Source organism: Marmota flaviventris, chromosome 3 (genome assembly GCF_047511675.1).
Source record: "Marmota flaviventris isolate mMarFla1 chromosome 3, mMarFla1.hap1, whole genome shotgun sequence".
NCBI lineage: Eukaryota > Metazoa > Chordata > Mammalia > Rodentia > Sciuridae > Marmota > Marmota flaviventris.
Genome location: NC_092500.1, coordinates 3685231 through 3702081, shown reverse-complemented (window position 1 = coordinate 3702081; position 16851 = coordinate 3685231). Strand labels below are relative to the sequence as shown.

The 16851-nt window shown below is 48.0% G+C and overlaps 1 protein-coding gene across 5 annotated transcripts in view; it reads left to right on the top strand.

Moving 5' to 3' along the window:
- Ppara (peroxisome proliferator activated receptor alpha) overlaps positions 1–16851 on the top strand; it is a 59124-nt gene that overhangs the window by 33346 nt on the left and 8927 nt on the right. For all 5 annotated transcript variants that reach the window (XM_071609391.1, XM_071609390.1, XM_071609392.1 and 2 more), the window contains 4 exons: positions 7440–7600; positions 8495–8633; positions 9336–9538; positions 16368–16815. In XM_071609391.1, the coding sequence (XP_071465492.1) occupies positions 7440–7600; positions 8495–8633; positions 9336–9538; positions 16368–16815 (951 nt within the window). The remainder of the gene's footprint in view (positions 1–7439; positions 7601–8494; positions 8634–9335; positions 9539–16367; positions 16816–16851) is intronic.

The following is a 16851-nucleotide window of genomic DNA, read 5'->3' as shown; positions in this document are numbered from 1 at the left end:
GCAACCACGGATCCCTCACTCGCGGTTAGTCTGTCTTTTCTGGAATTTTATATAAATGGGATCTTACTTTGCAGTTGGACTTCTCTGGCTTAGCAGAATTCCTTTGAGATCCGTCTGCACTGTGCACGTGTCAGAACTTCGTTCTTTTTTACCTGTTGCATGGATTGACCACAACTTATTAGTCCAAGCACCTGCTGGTGAAGGTTGGGTCATGTCCAGTTTGCGGCCATTGCAGGTGGAGCTGCTGTGAACACACGAGGCTCTGTGTGGACATCTGCTTTCGTTTCTCTTTGGTAAATACCTAGGAACAGAATGGCTGCGACTTGTGTTTGTGTAACTTTTTAAGAAACTGCCAAGACATTTTCTGAAGTGCTCTGCCTTTCCTCCACACCTCATGGACGGTAGATGGAGTCAGCCTTTTAAATTTGAGCCACCCTGAGAGCTGTGAAATGGCATCTCATTGTGGTACTTTCAGTGTGCATTTCTCAGATGACAAATGATACTAACATCTTTTCCTGTGCTTCTTTGTTCTCTGTTTTATTTGGTGAAGTTCCTGTTCAAATATTTTCCCCATTTTTTTAGTTGGTTGTTTCTTTTCTCACTATTGACTATTGGGAGTTTATTTGCTTTATCAGATATGGGATTTACAAATGTCCCCCAGTTTGTGGTGTGTCTTTTCTTTCTGTTAGCTGGACCTTTCAAAAGGCAGTACTGAGCCAGGCGCAGTGGCACATGCCTGTAATCCTAGGAGGCTGAGGCAGGAGGATTGCGAGTTCAAAGCTTCAGAAAAAGTGAGGTACTAAGCTACTCAGTGAGACCCCATCTCTAAATAAAATACAAAATAGGGCTGGGCATGTGGCTCAGTGGTCAAGTGTCCCTGAGTTTAATCCCCAGTACCTTAAAGAAAAAAATCAGTGCTGATTTCTGTTGAAGTCCAATTTATTTTCTTTCCGATTTTATTTCCAGTATTTTCTTTCATGGGTCGTGTTTTTTGTGTCACAGCTAAGAAATATGCCTGACCCACGGTCACATCTTAAGGCTGAGATCCATTGACTTAATTTTTGCATGTGGATCAAACTATCTTTCCTTCCTCCCTCCCTCCCTCCCTCCCTCCCTCCTTCCTTCCTTCCCTCCTTCCTTCCTTCCCTCCTTCCCTTCCTCCTTCCTTCCCTCCTTCCCTCCTTCCTTCCTTTCTTCCTTCCCTCCTTCCTTCTCTCCTTCCTTCCTTCCCTCCCTCCTTCCTCCCTCCCTCCCTCCCTCCTTCTCTCCTTCTCTCCTTCCTTCCTTCCTTTTTCCTTCCTTCCCTCCCTCCTTCCTTTTCTTCCTTCCTTCCTTCCTTCCTTCCCTCCTTCCCTCCTTTTTCCTTCCTTCCCTCCCTCCTTCCTTTCTTCCTTCCTTCCTTCCCTCCTTCCTCCCTCCCTCCTTCCCTCCTTTTTCCTTCCTTCCCTCCCTCCTTCCTTTTCTTCCTTCCTTCCTTCCCTCCTTCCTCCCTCCCTCCTTCCCTCCCTCCTTCCTTCCCTCCCTCCCTCCTTCCTTTCTTCCTTCTTTGCTTGCTTTCTCATTTGCAGTTGTTCGGTGCCATTTATTAGAAAGTCTACTGTCCCCATTAAATTTCCTTGTACTTTTGTGAAAAGCAGTTTATTATATATTGTTGATCAGATATTTCTGAGCTCTTTATGCAACTCCCTGGTTTGTTTGTTTCTTTGGACACTGATCCTACAATGTCCTCATGTGACTGTAGCTTTATAAGAAACCCTGAAGTCGCCAGAAATAAGTTTATTCTTCTTATCCAAATATTTTTTGTTCAGCCCATATTCTTTTCATTTCCATGTACCTTTTTATTTATTTTTTGGTCGTAGATGGACAGCATGCCTGTACTGTTTATATCTACGTGGTGTTAAGGGCCAACCCCTGCCTCACACGTGCTAGGCGAGCGCCTTGACACTGAGCTAGAGCCCAGCCCTCCAGGCACGTTTTAGAATCAGTTGTCATTTCTGACCCAAAAAGCCCATTAAGGTCCTGAATCTGTAGTCTATGGGGGAGAACTGACATCTCCCCAAGGTTGGGCCTTCAGATCCACACACATGATTATTCCTCACTTATGTAGGTCTTCTTCAATTTCTCTCAGCACATTTTTTAGTTTCTAGTATACACTTTTCACTTGTTTGGTCAGATTTATCTCTATTTCATATTGTTGGTGCCATTGTAAACAGCATTTATTTTTACATTTTAATTTTTTAAAAATACTAGTTGTAGATGGACACAATATCTTTATTTACTTATTTTTTTATGTGGTGCTGAGGATCAAACCCAGGGCCTCACATGTACGGGGCAAGCACTCTATCACTGAGCTACATTTTAATTTGTATTAGTTTGTTTCCATACATATACATAGAAATGCAGCTGTTATTTAGACATTGACCTAGTATCCTGTACCCTTGCTAAGTCACTAGTTAGTTCTAGTAGCTTTTTTATAGATTCTTCAGGATTTTTACATAGATAGTTACACTCTCTGCCTCCTCCTCCAGCTGGATGTCTTCTGCTCATTTTTCTTACATTATCACACAGGTTAGAATTCTAGCACACAAAGTTAAGTAGAAGTGGTAAACATCCTCTCCTTGTTCCCTATTTAGGGGGAACGCATCAGTCTTCACCACTGGATGTGATGTTAGCTAGTTTTTCTCAAACACCCTTTCTCAGGGTGAGGACATTCCCTTCCATACCTAGTATGCTATGAGCGTTTATCAGGAATCGATGTTGGATTTGGGAAAGACTTTTTGTGCATTTGGTAAGGTGACCAAAAGGTGTTTCTTTTTTAGTTGTCAATATGGTGAGTTATCTTTTTGAAATATTAAGCCAACCTTGCATTCCCATGTTTCTGCAGGATATTGGTCCTAGTTTTCTTTTCTTGCAATATGTTTTTCTGGTCTTGATGAATCTTTGCTTAGTGGAATGAGGAATCCTCTTGGGTTCTATGGAAGGGCATCTGCAGAACTGTTTGTTGTCCCTTACATGCATGGAGATGTCACAGACAAATCCACCTGGTCTGGAGTTCTCTGTGGGATGGCTTGTCTACCTACCTATTCAGTGTCTTCAGCGTTTAGAGGGCCGTTCAGTTGCTCTCCCCCTTCTTGAATGAGGTTTGGCAATTTGTGTTTTTCCAGGAGTGTGTCCACTTCATCCAGATTGTTGAACTTATTGGCATGAAGTTTTTCATGCGTTCCCTTATGATCTTTGGTGTGTATAGAATCTATGAGATATTGCCTCTCTGATTTATATATATATATATATATATATATATATATATAGAGAGAGAGAGAGAGAGAGAGAGAGAGAGAGAGATAGAGAGATAGATAATTTAATATTTTGGTATAATATCTGATATTCAAAATTGTGTCTCCTCCCTGTCCTCATTCATCTAGCTAGATGCTTGTGAATTCATTGCTCTCTCAAAACCCTGGCTGTAGGTTTCATCATTTTTTGCTGTTTTGCATTTCTGTCCTTGGATTCCCACTGTAGTCTCTGTTGTTTCCTTCCTTCTCCTGATGTTGGGTCTTCCTCTCTCCTTTCCAGCCCCTGAAGTTGTGGTTGACTTGAGACTCTGTAGGTTAATTAGTGATTATTTTTGAATTTCTAAATATTCGAGGATTTTCCAGATCCATTTCTGTTATTGATGTCTAATTTAGTTCCATAGTGGCCAGAGGACATACTTTGGATGCCTTAAATCCTTTTGAATTTATTAAGAGCCGTCTTATGTCCAGAGTGTGGCTGGCTTAGTAAACGTCCCATGTGCCCTGGAGAAGGGCGTGTGCTCTGCAGTTGCTGGGGGGGTGTCCCATGGACACCAGGCAGATGGACTTGGCCAGTAGTATTATCTTCCGTGTCCCCCTGCTTATGTGATCAGTAATTGAGCGAGGTCGCCGGCCCCTCCCACTCCGGTTGGGACAGTGTTTCTCCTGTCAGTCCTACGGGCTTTGCTTCACAGCTTTAGGGGCTCTGTTCTTAGATGTGTAACCCTTTAGCATTATTGTGTCTTCATGATGAGCTGGTCTCTCTGATCTGCTTTATCCCTGGTAAATCTCTTTCTCCTGGTCACGACTTTGATAGTAATGTAGCCACTGCAACTTTCTCCTGACCATTGTTAACATGGCCTATGTTTTAACTTGGTGTATGTTTTCCCATTGTTTTTCTTTTAACTTATGTGGTGGGTTGGATTCAAAACTATTATTTTGGGGCTTGGGGAGACAGCTCAGTTGGTAGAGTGCTTGCCTTGCATGCACAAGAGCCTGGGTTTGATCCCTAGCACCAAAAAACAAAATAAATCTGTTATTCTGGTGGTTGCCCCAGGGCTTGTGGCACACATCTTTATCTTCTCAGTTTGCCTTCAGGTGACACCACCCTGCTTGACATTGCTGTGGGAACCTTGCAGACACAGGCTTCCACGCCTCCTTTCGTGCATTTGTGGCATTGTTTTATCTCCACTGCGTTAAGAACGTCGCAGCGTGTTGCTGTTGCTTACCTTGAATGGCCAGTTATCTTTTTAGGACACTTAAACAGAAGGAGAGTCACTTAATGTACCACAGAAGCACCTTTCCTGGTGCTCTTGATGCCCTTGTGTGCCACATTCCCACCTGGCCTGGCTCCCTTCTGGGGGGTTTCCTGTGGTGCTCCTTGTCATGGGGTCTGCTGGTCGGGAGGCCCAGCTCCTGAGTCTGAAAGTCTTCATACGACCTTGTTGTTGGAAGTCGGTGCTGCTGTGTCTTCAGGTTTTCTGGTCTTTTCCTCTGGGTGTCAGAGCTTCTCGTGTGCCCTCCACACAGACGTCGTGGTTCTGTCCTCCTCCTTCTCTCGGCCCCGCAGCCGGGCTTTGATCCAGCTTTTTGAACATTCGGAATATGCTCAGTTCTTGGCTAGGAATTCTAGCCTACGTAGTTCTTCTTCCAGTTCATTGATTTTTCTCATCCTGGGCCACATTTTTCTGACTTGTATGTCTTGTCATGTTTTGGGTTGGATTCCACATGTGGTGAACTTTGTTGGGTGGTGGGTACTTTTATATTCCTAAGCTGCTTTCTGGGGTGCCGTTGAGTTACTTGGAAACATTCGATCCTTTCAGGCCGAGCTGTTGAGCGTTGTTGGAGAGGACCATGGCAGTCCTTGTTTGGGAGCTGATCTCCCCTCACTGCTGAGGCAAGACCCTCTGAGTAGAGGCTGCACCTGAAGATGCTCCACAAATTCTGGGACTGTCTACTGTGGGAGGGGGACTGTACCCAACCCCTCTGTGCCCCACGTCCTTTTGGCTCTGGGCATGTCAGGTTGTGATGAAGTGTCTTTTTTTTCTAAAGGTGACCTTTTTTTCTAAGGTCATAACTGAGATAAGGGTGTCAGAAGGACCCTGACCTTTCTCAGCTGAAAGAGCAAAGACATGTGTATATGTATACATGAGCACACGCATATACACACGAATCTGCACATCTTTCCACATGCACCCATCTCTGTGTTAATAATGCACATGTGCGCACACATATCTGTCAGTCTTCCCCACCACCCATCAGTATCTATGTTAAACTAAACATGAGTTCACACTGCGGCCCGTGACGTTAATCCACACCACATGGATCATCTGAACCCCTCCTCTTGCCTACCTGTAACCTCACCCTCCTGCAGAGAGAAACCTGGCTCCCGTTATCCACCCACTTACTTAATAGCTCATTTCCAGCTTGCCTGCACAGTGGCCTTGGATGGTTGACCCGTGCTCCTAGGAAGACCACTCTGTCAACTGGGTTGGGCAGACCCGGTGCCTTCAGTCTGACGGGCTATGGTTTCCTGTTCCCCCGCCTCCTTTAGTGAGGGGTTTCTTACACACACAGTTCAGTGGGATGGCTTCCTCCCATTCTGCACTCCACCCTGGGATCCAGACTCCTCCTGCCTTAACGTTCGCTCTCAAGTGTCAAACTCTGTGGGATTTGGCAAGCACAGTGCCATGTATTGCCCCCTACATTCTCCACTCAAGAGCACCTGCTCTCCACCTGTTCGGCCCTGCCTCCCCAGCCCCAAGCCAGCAGCTGACCTTTTGACCATCACCAGAGTGCAGCCTCTTTGAGAACACCGTGTGCCTGGAGTCACGAGGGCTCTTCAGATTGCCCCTTTCACTTGACAGGGAGCATCCATGTCTCCCACAACTTCAGAGCTCATGTCTTTTTACACTGAATAATGTTCCGTTGTATGGATGTACCACAATCTATCTCTTCACCTATTGAGGGACATCTTGGTTGCTTCCTATTTTGGAAATTAAGAATAAAACTAGCCAGGCATGGTAGCACATGCCTAAATCCTATGTACTTGGGGGGCTGAGGCAGGAAGATCTCAAGTTCCAGGCCAGCCTGAGCAACTCAGGGAGACCCTGTCTCAAAGTAAAAGGGACTGGGAATATAGTGGCAGAGCGTTTGCCTAGCACGTGTAAGGCCCTGGGTCCAATCTCCAATAGTGAAAAAATGAAATAAAATAAAAAAGCTGCTATAAACATTCATGTGTGGTTCTCTGTATGGATACAGTTTCCAAATCAGTTGGGCAGGTACCTAGAACTGCAGTTCCCATTATAAGACTGTTTGGCTTTGCCAAAAACTGCCCCGCAGTCCTCCAGGGTCCTCCAGGCCGCATCCCACCAGCAGCCAGAAGCACCCGCTGCTCCAGGTCCTCACCAGGGTCAGCCATTGTTAGGTGTTTAGAAGTTCTCAACAGCCTAATGGGCGCGTAGTGATGTGCCACCGCTGCTTGGGCTCACAGTTCCCTGGGGACAGGTGCTGTGAAGCCTCCCTTCGTGGACTCTCTAGCCGTCTGTCTTGCTTCTTGGGAGAAGTGTCTCTTCAGATCTTTCTCCCATTTTAATCGAGTTGCTTGTTTCTTATTTCTGAGTTCACGGCTCCTCTGTGGATTTTGGATGTAAGTCTCAGATGGGATTTGTGAACACTTTCTCCCAGTCTGTGGTTTGCTTTTCATTTTCTTAACAGAAGTTCTGAACTTCCCCAAGTCCCAGCTTACTTCACTTCTCTCCCCTGGATTATGCTCGCAGGGTTGCCCGTGGAGGTTTTAGTCCTGTGTTCTGCCCCCGTTTCCTGTGTTGACTGTTGCAGAAGAACTGCTGGAAGGAAGGAGTTCTGCAGAGGCATGTGGAGCCCACAGGCGGAGGCCCGTCAAAGGCCACCGTGACACTGTGCAGCCCAGGACACAGTTCAGCAGGTGCCAACTAGAGCACAGCAGCTCCCGAGCCCAGCACTATGGTCCTCAGGGAGCAGAGAGAGGATGGCCCAGGGACAGGGCCAGCGCAGGATGGGCAGCTGCCCGGCTTACACCACACACGATGTGCCTCCGCGGCAGAAGGGCCTGGCTTCCACAGGGCGTGACACCGGGAATGTTCATACACGTTCCTCTTCTTTCTGTAGACACCCTCTCTCCAGCTTCGAGTCCCTCTTCAGTTAGTTACCCTGTGGTTCCTGGCAGCGTGGATGAGCCTCCCAGTGGCACACTGAACATCGAGTGTAGGATCTGTGGGGACAAGGCCTCGGGCTACCACTATGGGGTCCACGCATGTGAAGGCTGCAAGGTACAGTGGCACGGGTGAGGGTGGGGGGGCCTACTGCTGTCTCCGACACAGATGTCTGTTGCTGAGAGACCTGAAGAAGGCGCAGAGGGGTACTGATCCCCGGGACGGGCTGACTCCTCCCATCGCAGAGTCCGGCAGGTTGCTCTACTTCAGCTTGTACATAACTGAGATAAGGGTGTCCTTGGACAGAAAACCAGCTTTAATGTGGAGCGTGTCTACCCACTTATCTGTTGACCCTCTGATTGGGCCAGGTAAGGCTCTTGCTCCCATGTAGCAGGTGAGGATCTGGCGACGCCAGGAGTCCAGACTTCTGCTCAGGCCCCACAGTGCCTGGCCCAGGAGGGCAGCACCTCGGCTCAGCTCCTCTGCCACCATTTCTGAGCCTCTGGCACTTCATCCCTGTATTCAGGGGACCTCTCCATTGGAGCCACCCACACCCCATGCATATCTTAGCCAGACAAACATGATCAGGACCAGGAGTACACAAGGCAGGCTCTGTGGTCCAGCAGCTGCTCCTAGACCAGTCCTTACAGAAGGACCCTGACCTGTCACATCCTGCAGGTCTGCTGAAGTATCACGCCCTTTTGTGATGGCTCTGCACACACATTCTCAGGTTTGGTACTCTGTACATATGGCGTTTGAGAGATCTAGGCATGTTCACAATGGGACATTTTGAAATTACTTTGAATCTGCCTCATTTATTGTTGTTCATTTTAAGTGCAATGAAAAGCTAAAGTTTTCTATCTGTCCCAGTTATGTGAGACTTTTAAGAAGATTGTCTCTCTAAACACAGGTCATTTAAAAAGAGACAACAAATGAACAGAACAGGTGAGTGAAGATCTCAAGGTGTCCCAGCCATGCCTGTTCTTAATGAGCCACACATTCTTCTTGCAGGGTTTCTTTCGGAGAACTATCCGGCTAAAGCTGGTATATGACAAATGTGACCGCAACTGCAAGATCCAGAAAAAGAATCGGAATAAGTGCCAGTACTGTCGCTTCCACAAGTGCCTGTCCGTTGGGATGTCACACAACGGTAGGTAAGGCTGCCCGCACAGCGCTGTCCGTGCCGCAGTCCACTTCCCAGTCCTCAGAATGGACCAGGTTTTGCATGAGATGCTGGGAACATGCCAGGCCTGAGTCTTCCTGTACCCAGAGAAGCCTGAGGACACAGATGTGGGGAGGACACAGCAGTGGCTGGGCAGAGCACCTGTGCGGGGATGTCTTGGAAGCCTCACGCGGTGGGCAGTGCTCTCACCAGGGTGGCAGGAGGGCCACTCCCTGTGAGGTGCGGGCCAGCTTTGGCATGTGCCATGCTCGGGGTTCGTCACACTCTGCTTCAGCCAGATGCGATCTTAGAATGGCTGGCTTCCGCGCGTAGGTCGTGTAAAGGAGGGGCTCCCGCAGGCTCGTCTCTGCTCACTCTTTTCAACCCCCACCATGAAGGCCACTCCACCCGAGGACAGTCGGCTGTCCTGCTGATGACGCGAGGGATGGCGTTAGCTTTTATTTTAACCTTCTTTTAGAAACCTAGCTTTCTGGAGGCTGGGCTGTTTTCTCTCTCCTTGGTAGAAGGTCGCGTGGCAGTAGGAGTGGGCTGGACCCCCGTAAGGCCCCTTCGCGCAGTGTGACACCAGGAGCTGCTGGCCGGCCCTCCTCAACCTGCTGACCTTTGCCTGATCTTCTCCCCACGTTGCTTATTTATGTTTGTTTCCCGTTGTCCCCACCCCCACCTCAGCAATTCGTTTTGGACGAATGCCAAGATCTGAGAAAGCAAAATTGAAAGCAGAAATTCTTACCTGTGAACATGATGTAGAAGATTCTGAAACTGCAGATCTCAAGTCTCTTGCCAAGAGAATTTACGAGGCCTACTTGAAGAACTTTCAAATGAACAAGGTCAAAGCCCGAGTCATCCTCGCGGGAAAGACGGGCCACAATCCAGTAGGTGCCTTTGCTGCCCTTTGGTAGGGTCTCAAGTATTCCCCTGGCAACGCCTCAATCAGTGCTGTAGAGAGGGACCCAGGAAACCTCAGTGTGGGAAAGATGGTGTTCATCCCAAAGGCAAATGAAAGGCAGTGGGAATGCAGACGGTTCATTCCCAGACTAACATGTAGCTTTAGAGCAACGCTTCTTGCTTGAGTGCACCTTGGAACGCCTAGCAAGCAAGTGCTCATCAAGGCCGTGTAGCTGACACACTGAGAGAGGTCTGGTTCATGTGCTGCCAGGGACCCCAGGGGAGTGAACCAGGAGCTCTGAATCACTGGGCCACTTTCCCAGGCCTTTTCATTTTTTATTTTGAGACAGGGTCTCACGAATTTGCTGAGGGTCTTGCTAAGTTGCCCAGGCTGGCCTCAGACTTGCAATCCTCCTTCCTCAGCCTCCTAAGTTGCAGGGATTGTAGGTATGCACCACCATGCCTAGCCAGCATTGTTTCTTAGGTGCATTAAAAAAAAAATCTTTATTTGAGGCCAGAAAATTAATGTGTTCACTTTTTATTCAAAATATGCCCTCATATCCTTTCCCCTAAAACTGGCCCACTGGCTTCCACCTTCCCTCCAGTCCCCAACACCTCCTGCCTTCCCTCCCTGCAGTGAGGAAGCCCTAGAAAGGCTCCTTTGTTTCTAGAAACTCGGCTGACTTTGTGGATAGTTCTGGACCTTTTTAGGGACAGCTAAGATGTACCCTCTCCCCACCCCCTGCAGGCTTATGCACCTGTCTCCATGTCAGGAGTGGTGTCCCATCAGCTTTCACAGGGCTTGGTCCTAGGGTGGTCACACGTCATTCTGCCTTCCCCTTTGAGCATGGTATGACAGGTTTAATCTGTGTTAATGAATACCGAAACATTCCTTATTGGGAATTATAAGCTAGAATTTTTAGTCACAGTAAAATAAAGGATTTCATGAGCTGCTTAATTTCATGACCAAACCAAACCTCTCTTTTACTGAGCCTTTGAATTCTTCCATGCATTCTCCAGTCAAATAGGATGAGAGATTTTTAAAGTCTCCAGCAAGCACCACACCAGGTGGCCCCTTTCTGGATTGTAGGGTGAAGTGGAGGGAGTAGCCTTTAACTTTACATTTCTGTCCCGGAGATGGCTAAGAGAACCCCAAATTAGGAGAACCAAAACTTCCGTTTGAGATCTTACATTTCTCCCTTGAATTTAAAGAATTTGAAGCACACTTAAAAGTCACTTTTACACTTAATAAAATACTGATCTTTGATGCTGATTTGGTCCCCACAGTTTCCTCTGCTTCTCTCCACTGAGATCCACAAGCTCCATGAGGAATTCCCCCAGCCTCGGCCAGAGCTGGGGCAGTCAGACTCTTGAGGACACTGACACAGGAGAAATGCACTAGGTTACCATCTAGGTTGGGGTTCACTTGGCAAAGAGCCAGATGCCTGCTCTTGCCCACACATCTCTGTGCCAGGCACCCTGCAATGTCCAGCTGCAGGTCACTCGTTGCATTTGACCACACTGTCAGCTCCAGGCCAGGTCATGTCCCACCATGGGTCCTGCCCATCTGCTGGCAGGCTTACAGAGCACCTGGCCTTCACCACAGGCCTCCTCTCTGCTCCTCCATCTGCACCCAGCCTGGGAGAGGCCTGACTGGCAGGGTGCCCTCCACCAGGACACACTGCCCAAGAACTCTTCACAGAGTTCTGGTTTTGTCTCTGCCAGGGGCTGGGGAAGGCCCCAGTCTCTAGCTTGCTGATTTAGAAAGCAGTCCCATCTGTTGGTGAGAACTCTGCTAGGGAGACCAGGCATTCACTCTGTCCCTGCCCAGTAGCCCAATACTCAGTGACTGCTTCATCAGGTTTGGCCGCCTCCAGCCTCCAGCAGAGCTGTAGAGAGGCCGCCAGCCTCAGGCCTGAAGCCTGCAGCTGACTTCATTTCTGCTTCTGCTTCAGGAGGAGCATGAATTGCACAACCAGGACAAATATGACCAGTGTGCTGGGGAAAGGTGGCCCTTCGGCCCTCAGTGCAGTCCTCCTCCTGCTCCTTGCAGATCTGCTGGGCGGGTGCGAGTAGCCACCAGCCCCCTCCTAAGCTCTGACCAGCACTTGGCCCTAAACCATTCCCTACCTTAATGGGGACAAGTAGGTGCTGGACAGGTGGCATGTCAAAGGCTCCTGTGGTTTTCTAGAAATAGGGGACTGAGCACGGCCTGTGGAAGACCGTTCCTTTGCTCTATGCAGACCAGTCACCTGCAGCAAAGTCCCTGGACACTGCTGGGAGGGGAGGCAGCTGCAGGGAGGCCACACTGCTTTGATGAAAGGTGGGTTTTAGCTGAGGAAACACGTGAGAACTTCTGCTTCTGTCTGGACCTGGGACTGGTCTCGGCCCCTGAGGTTTCAGGTCCTTGTACCAGAAAATGGTCAGGGCCCTTAGTGATGGGGCCAGAGTGGAGGGAAACTTGCTGCCCCTTGACTTGAGGGTGACCCAGTGGAAGCAGGGTGGAGGGGCAAGAGGGAACAGGGGTCTCCTCTGGGCATGGCTTCCACAGAGGTGTTTCAACAGCTTCTTAGAGCGATCCTAGGTGGGTCAGGAGCTCTCAAGGGCCAGCAGCTGTCCTGGGATGTTTGCTTCCCTCCACGGGCATGCTCGCACACGCTTGTGCACCTGCTCCACACTCAGGCACACTCAGGCATGCACACACTTGCTCAGGCAGCTGCTCTTAGTTTGGAGAGCTGGCTGTACCTTCTGAAAAGTGGTGAAACCAACCAAACAAACCCTTGGCACTAAATATTTAGACTGTAGAAATTCAAAGTGTAAGGTCATGATCACATAGTGTCGAGTGCAGGGGCCTGAACGCAGGCCTTCACACGGCTGGATGCCCAGTACTGTTGCATGTCAGCCTCACGAACCAGAGCCTCATTCAGTCCCATGAATACAGTAATGACGGGGGCATCGCACTCATGTCAGGTTCTGAAAGTCATTCTGAAAGACGTGTCCTCAACATTTCAGAGTCTGTGGAGTAAAGGTGTCCCCAAGTAGTGTGTCGGGGCAGAACTGCTTCTCCTGATGGATGTCACCTCCTACCATATTGTGGGCTTGCTGCTGTATTAAGGTCAAATATTATACCTGCCCCTTACGGCATTTTCATATTGAAGAACACGGAGTTTAATACTGTGTATAGGAATTTATAGGCAAGCATAACCAGAGCCTGCTAGTTTTACCCAAAGCAGTTCTACCAAGGATTCACATTTAATTTTTTCCAGACAGACCAGTGGCCTGACTTTTCAATGTCGAAGTACACTTTAGAGACTGATTCTCGTGAGTGATGTCTTTGGGCACCGTAGAACCCAGCAATGTGTGAGCAGGGACAGTGCTGGGTCAAGTAGGGGCACTCTCTGGTCTTACCTCAGAGTGGTTTTGGGGAAATTGGCACTTTTTGTCTCCCGCTGTCCAAAATCTGCAGCATGCTTTATTGAAATGGCAGGCTGTGATGTCTGATCTATCATTATAAAAAGCACATTACAGCCAGGAGTGGTGGCACACATCTGTAATCCCAGCTGCTCAGGAGGCTGAGGCAGGAGAATAGCAAGTTCAAAGCCATCTCAGCAACTCCGAGAGGCCTTAAGGACTTAGACCCTATCTCACAAAAAGAAAAGAAAAAGGTACTTAGGGAGCTGGGGATATGACTCAGTGGTTAAGCACCCCTGGGTTCAATCCCTAGTACAAAAAAAAAAAACTCATTTCAGAATTAAGCACAAGATGCATGGGTTTTAAAGATCACCTTACAAGGGGCTGAATATAGCTCAGTTGGTAGAGAGCTTGCCTTGCATGCACAAAGCCCCGGGTTCAATCCCTAGCACCACAAAAAAAAAAAAAAAAAAAAAGATCGCCTTACAAAATGTTCATCGATACAGTGTGGCAAACTTTCGAGGGAGTTTCAACAGAGTTTCTCTTACCAAGCTTTAGGTTCTCGATGTTAGCAACCATTTTTCCAATCAAATGGTTTCCAATTTTGCCTGTTAGATGAGGCCTGCTTTCTAGAATCCAAGTGATGGTTTTATAAAGACGAATCGAGACAGCATTAGCTCACATCTCCATTCTCTGCCTGTTCCTGAGCATCTCTTCCACACAGTGCTGTCCTGTGCCAGCCTCACCCGCCAGCTTCACTCTCCAGGGCTGACTGAGGCCGACTTGGAAGTAGTTTTACTTATATATATGATTCTTTCATTTTATAGGTTTATTTTATTAATTTATTTTTATGTAGTACTAGGAATTGAACCCCAGCGCGTCTTGGAAGTCTTAATCCCTTCTCAAAGAGGGCCCACCTTTTCATTTTGCTACTTTAAATCACAAAAATTATGTAGCTGGGCTGACTCTGGTCCTGTGAGATGCTCTATCCCCACCCCCAAAAAAGTCTCCCCCCTCCTCCCCCATCCCCTCCCCCCTCCTCCCTCTCCCCCCTTCCCCCTCCTCCCCCTCCTCCACTTGTACTCTAGCCTCCACTCACCTAGCCTCATTCTGGAAGAGTTGCAGTACACATTTGCCATGGTGAAGACTCTGGGAGGTCCCAAGATTTAACTCAGAACTGCTCTAATTTTTTTTTTAAACCATAGAACCACTTTACTTATTCAACACCTTCATTTATGTACTTTAGAAAACAATTATGGGCCAGGGACACAGCTGCTTGGTAGAGTGAGACCCAGGGTTTGAGCCCCAGTGACACCAAAGAAAAATGAAAGAAAATATGACAGTTATTTGAATAAAGGTAAAGTGGTCTACTAGTATGTTTTCCTGTAATTGAGAGAATATTCCCATTTATCCTTCAAAAATACAGTCTTCCCTCTGTATTTGTGGGGGACTGAGTCCAGTAAGCCAATGGATGCTAAAATCCAGGGTGCTCAGGACCCTTATTTAAAATAGGGTAGAATTTGCTGAGAACTTATGCACATCCTCCCATATACTGAAGGTCATCTCTAGAGGATTTCTAATGCTTGATACAATATAAATACTATGGAAGTAGTTGTTATGCTGCGTTTAGGGAATAATGACAAGAAAATAAATGTCTGGGGATTGGGGGGGTAGCTCAATAGCAAAGCCCTTGCCTAGCGTGGGCAAAGCCCTGGGTTTCATCCCCAACACTGCTGGGGGTGGTGGGCAGGGAGAAGCTTGTACAGACTCAGTACAGACACAAATTTTTTATTTTTATTTTTTTGGTACCGGGGATTGAATTCAGGGGCACTCAACCACGGAGCCACACCCCCAGCCCTGTTTTGTATTTTATTTAGAGACAGGGTCTCATTGAGTTGCTTAGTGCTTCACTTTTGCTTCACTTTTGCTGAGGCTGGTTTGAACTTGCGATCCTCCTCCTCAGCCTCCAAAGCCACTGGGACTACAGGTGTGCGCCACCGCACCCAGCTCAAGTACAGACACAATTTTTTTAAAAAATATTTTTGATCCAATTTTTTTTTGGACTCTGCGGATGCAGAATGCAGAACCCACAGATGCAGAGGTCACTGTGTGTGTCTTTCTGGTCCACCCTGTGAATATCAATTCTTTAAATCTGTGCTTCATTTTTTTTGTGAAGCATAACTATGCTCCAATTTTTTTCAAAACAATGGTTATCTGGCCTGATGTTTTCCCCCCAATACTAGGGATTGAACCTAGGGGCACTTACCACTGAACCACATCCCCAGCCCTTTTCTTTTCTTTCTTTCTTTCTTTTTTTTTTTTTTTTTTTTTTGAGATAGGATTTCATTAGGTTGCTCAGCTGGCTCCAAATTTGTGATCCTCCTGCCTCAGCCTCCTGGGTCGCTGGGATTACAGGTGTGCACCATGGTGCCCACCCATCTGGCTTGTGGTTAAAGTTGGAAAGAGACTGTTTTGTCTTCCTTATTCAGATTTGAGCTATTTAGAAAGTTGGCTTTCAGTTTTGTTGTTGTTTGTTTTTTGAGACAGGGCCTTGCGGAGTTGCCCAGGCTGGTCTTAAACTCGTGGTCCTCCTGCCTCAGCCTCCTGAGTAGCTGGGATTAAAGGCGTGTACCACAGCGCCTGGCTGCTTTGAATTTTGTGCTGAGAATGTGCTCTCACTCACAAGTACAGGTAGTGTCGCCTTTCCTCAGGTGGAGTCAGGTTTTTGTCTACTTCTGTGCTATCTATAAGTTCCAGTTCTTAAACATCTCGCAGGCAGCCTGCTTGTCCCCAGCCTATCCACGTGTGCTGCAGGCCCACCCAGCAGCCCTCACTGAGGTTCAACGCTGCAGCTCCTGGCGATGCTCGGCAGCCCAGAAATAGGGAGCACTCAGGCCGCGGGGCCGGGTGTGTTCAGTGGTGTGTCTGGCCTCTGGCAGACTATTCTCAAAACCACTGAGCTGCTGCTGCTCTGTGCTTCAGTGTGCCAGGTGGGCCCTGAAATGGTGCTGGCCGCACTTCCCTACTGATGTGGTGAGTGTGTGTGTGTGTGTGTGAGCACACGTGTGTGCTGTGGGACAGGCCGTAAGTCAGATCCCCCAGATGCTGTCATTCCTCCTGCTTGGCACAGAGATGTTAATTCTGGCCAGCAGCTGGTTCATGCCTGTTCTCAGCCTCACCAGACACATCACCCCATGCTGATAACGTGGCTAACCGTCTCTGCTTCCATCGCCAGAACTTGGTTTTAACATCTTTTAAAAAGTGTACACAGTTATGGGGCTGTGACCTGGACTTGGTAGCTCCTCACTAGTTTACCATAACTAAGAGCACCTAGTTATATCAGGACTCAGCACTTAGATAGCTCATCATGACCTGCCTGCCTGATGTAAGGGTCTTTCTTTTCAGCCTTTTGTCATCCATGACATGGAAACGTTGTGCATGGCTGAAAAGACTCTTGTAGCCAAGATGGTGGCCAATGGCATCCAGAACAAGGAGGCCGAGGTCCGCTTCTTCCACTGCTGCCAGTGCATGTCGGTGGAGACCGTCACAGAGCTCACGGAGTTCGCCAAGGCCATCCCAGGCTTTGCAAACTTGGACTTGAATGACCAAGTCACTTTGCTCAAATATGGCGTTTATGAGGCCATATTCACAATGCTTTCCTCCATGATGAACAAAGATGGGATGCTGGTGGCATATGGCAATGGCTTCATAACACGGGAATTCCTGAAAAATCTGAGAAAACCTTTCTGTGACATCATGGAACCCAAGTTTGACTTCGCCATGAAGTTCAATGCACTGGAGCTGGACGACAGTGACATCTCCCTTTTTGTGGCTGCTATAATTTGCTGTGGAGGTAAGTACTCGACTTAATCCACTGGTGTCCAGTCAT